The sequence below is a fragment of the Belonocnema kinseyi genome, chromosome 2 (assembly GCF_010883055.1).
Source record: "Belonocnema kinseyi isolate 2016_QV_RU_SX_M_011 chromosome 2, B_treatae_v1, whole genome shotgun sequence".
Classification (NCBI taxonomy): Eukaryota; Metazoa; Arthropoda; class Insecta; order Hymenoptera; family Cynipidae; genus Belonocnema; species Belonocnema kinseyi.
Genome location: NC_046658.1, coordinates 2,285,660 through 2,289,552, shown reverse-complemented (window position 1 = coordinate 2,289,552; position 3,893 = coordinate 2,285,660). Strand labels below are relative to the sequence as shown.

Below are 3,893 nucleotides of genomic sequence, written 5' to 3'. Positions count from 1 at the left end.
GCTCCAAGGAGATTATGTTGAAAAATAAAAAAAAATTTACCCAAAAAAAATTGTTTTTATACTTCATTCTAAGGACTTATTGAACTACCCTCGTATATTTGATCAGAAAATTTAAAAAAGCGAAAAAGTGCACTTCGAAAATTTTGAGGGTTATCACGTTTTGGACGCCAGTCATTCAAACATGTGCTGTGTAATGTATATGTGGGCGTTAAAAACCTTCTAAAACGCTCGTCAAGGTTGCAGCGTGTTAAAGGAATACCTCGGGGCAAAGCGGGAAGAGGACTAATTTGAGGAAATAACACTCAAGACAATTCGTTTATCTTTCAAAACTTTGTGCAGTTTTTCGCTAGTATCTTTTTTACTTATGATAATATTATTTAGCAATCACCACGTCGAGATCGCAGCACACTGAATACCCTCCATACTCTCCTACCCGTTCGAGATGAAAACACAACTCAAGCGGTTTGAAATCCGATTTGGTTTTAAAAACTGGACTGAGCTGTCTGTCCAACATTCTAAGTTGAATAAAACCGTCTCAAGCTTGCACTTCAAAAGCATTATATGATGACCTAAGTGAGATATGTGTGATGATTTTTGTTATTATCAGTTCAAAAACTTACGTGCTTCGCCATTTGATCATTTCAGTGCAATCATTATGATTAGAATTTATGGTAGGTATTACAAATTTTCGAGCAATTTTTTGTTTCGAATACTTCTCTTGTTTTTTTAAAGATTATATTCTGTTGATTGCTGATTGGCGTACTGGTGTTCTCTCATCGACAAGCATAATCAACAGGAGATTTTCAAGTATTGCAGCTTAACCATTATTTTGGATAATTGTCTCTACTTTTTGTTTGTATATGTGTTTCAAACAACATACCCTTAGTGTAAGCTGCCGGAGAAATTTTGGTGCATCAGTGCACCAAGCGCACTGTCCAGCGATCCTGAATATCTCTTGTTGACCATGCTTGTGGATAAGATAACTCCAGTAGGCCAAACAACAGTCACGAGAATACTTGATTTAAAATATCAAGGGAAGCTATGCAAACAAAAAACTGCGTAAATTTGTAATGCCTAAAATAATTTTTGATATTAATGATCAGACTACAATGATTCTTGGCAAAATACCCAATTATTTGAATCTCCAATGACAAAAATCCTATGGAACGATAAGCTGAATAAAATGTACACGAGAAATTTTGAGCTGATGAAGAAAATAAAAGATTAAATTCAAATGTCTTGTCACAATTAGGCAGTGAAAAGGTGTGTAACAGAGTTGACAGTCATCAAAGCATGCCTTCGGAACGGAAGTTCGAGCCGGTTTTATTCCCGCTAGACTGTTTGAAAAGCAGATCAATCAAGTTTTGTAACAAAATCAGATTAAAAACCACTCTAATCGTATGTTGCTTTTGAATAGACGAGAGGGTAGGGATGTTATATGTAGTGTAGTCATCTCTACGTGCGGAGTGCTGGATATTATTGGAAGAGGTAAAAAAGATACGAACGAAAATGCAAAAAATCAAATGCAAAAAATTGTCTTAAGGGTTATTTTTCTCAAATTAGTGCTCTTTCGGCTTCCCCCTGTAGCATTCCATTCACACACTGCGACCTGGACCAATATCTTATAAGATGTTAACGTCCGCAATCACTTCATAAAGCTCAAATTTTACTCTGAAAATGATTTTTACGTCACTGCTACAACAACTGCTTTCTTACCTTCTTTTTACAGAAATTTCTAATTTTAAAATTCAAGGCATAGGCTGAATATGAGGACGTTGCAAGGTCTATTAAGGCGTTTTGGAATCGGAAGGCAACTCCACAACATGACCATAACAGTTTAACTTACTATTTTAATAGCGGCTAAATTCGTTCAGCCATCATATACATAGGTGAATAAATATTTCATTAGTTGACAAATTTTTAAAAAATTACCATAGCAAGATAAGTCATGGCCGCTTCAATCTCAATTTTGACCTGATTCTCCATAACTTTCACACAAGGATCTACCATATCAATCCATGTTGAAGGGATATCGGCCGGCTTCAATGTACCTAAAACATGATAGTTCATTACTTAAACCAGGAATTATTCTATTATAACTTCAGATTTCGAATAATTTAACCCTTGGAGAAACATAGTTCAGTATAGATCTGAATAGATGTTCCAATGATGTATCTTTATTGGATTATAGAGAGAACTTTAACTGGTTTCTATCTATATTTCCGCAAAGAATTCTTATTTTTGTAAGTATCTATACGGATATTCCGAACAGGATTTTTCAGACGCTGCGCCAAGTCCCTAACTCTCTATGGATCCATATATGGACGTTACCAAAACTTCATCTATATATGGAATTCTAAACAAAACTTTTAGTAGATTCTGTATGCATTTCAAATAGAATCGTTTAGTCATTGCGCTAAGTCCCTAACTCTGTATGTATCCATATGAGTTGTAATTTCTCGAGTGTACCCACTTAAAAAGTCAAAGTTATCCGATCTAAATTAAAGTTAGACAAAGTGTTATGCTATTGGATAGTAGTTTATGGAGAAAATATTTTGTCTTTCGGATAAGTATTGAATAAGGGTGGGGTGGGGGGGGGATTACCTTTTTGGGAATTTCGTGAATATCGTCTATTTGGGCGATTTCTAACTATTCTAATAGCGATGAAAAACATGTTGTCTAGTACAGATTCGATATAGGGGTTTTCACGCCCTTTCGATTGGTCCTGACGCTAGGGCCCCGTGGAGCACCGTAGGGACTTAATAATATTGTTTTTACGATAAGTAATAATATATGTTAGTATATTTGATCGCTCTTTGCATTTTACAGGCATTTTCTAAATGCCTGCATTACGTTTACTAAAGAATTTAAAAAAAAATTCTGAATTTTTAAAATTCAAGTTATTTAATAAGAGGTCGGGTCCAAAAAGTGGTTTTATGGATTAAGTAAAATTAAAACTCAGAGATTTTTGTATGCTGATGTTTGGTCTTTTGTCTACCTTTCTTTCCGCCTTTCGTTTTTATGGTGACAGTTGCTTTTACTTTGTTTTCTAATTTTCGTTTCTTATCTTTTGGAAAGTAGTGGCATTCCATGGTTCGGCCATTCTTGTGTGCTTGAGTTCTCCACCTTTTACATAGTAAATAACTACTGTCAATATTGTGGCCTGATCATTATTACAGTGAAATCCTTGCGTGGAGTTTTGGAAAACAAAATTAAGGTTCTCAGCGAAAAAAATGACATAACGAATTCAGCCAAAAACGATCTGCAAATTTGTCATAAAGAATTGTTATAAAAATATTAGAAAAGAAATCTGCCCGCTTAGGGGGTACATTCGCATCCTGCGCTTCAATCACAAGTTTGAGCGCGCCTAGCACGCGCGACTGTTCGTTCTCGCGCTTCACGCTTGATAATGTATTTACCTTGCGCTATGCGCTCAGTCTTTGTGTTTTCCCTACATTTGTGCGCAGGCCTTTAAAAATTAAATATCAACAAATCGACAACTCTAACTTTGGTGATTGTGAATTCTCTGTTGTCAAAGTTCCTTCGGCTTTAACGAACACATTATCATTACGTATCTTGTGCTTCGCACTCGATTTTGTTTAAAAGGTGAACTTTTTAAAACTATGTTCAACACCATTATATAAAATATATATTAAACTCATTTCCGCACCTCGGGGTGGTACTTCTTATTCAGATATATATATATTAATAGGCAGTCGCGGATATTTGTCCAGGGGTGGTCCCGCAGGAATTAACCCCCAAGCGGAGGTGTGAAAACCGAGCCGAAAGCGGAATGGCACCTGGGTGAGGTGTCTAGAACGGTGACTCTGGGATACCAGGCGACCTCTCAGAGTAAGCAGCCTTATCCTTGCATGCAGGGCTCTACAAGGATG

General features: G+C 36.2%; 1 protein-coding gene across 3 annotated transcripts in view; it reads right to left on the bottom strand.

Annotated features, from left to right (window-relative positions):
* Positions 1-3,893, bottom strand: part of LOC117167432 (ferritin subunit) — a 94,985-nt gene that overhangs the window by 78,809 nt on the left and 12,283 nt on the right. For all 3 annotated transcript variants that reach the window (XM_033352359.1, XM_033352360.1, XM_033352358.1), the window contains exon 2: positions 1,933-2,051. In XM_033352359.1, the coding sequence (XP_033208250.1) occupies positions 1,933-2,010 (78 nt within the window). In that variant the 5' untranslated portion in view covers positions 2,011-2,051. The remainder of the gene's footprint in view (positions 1-1,932; positions 2,052-3,893) is intronic.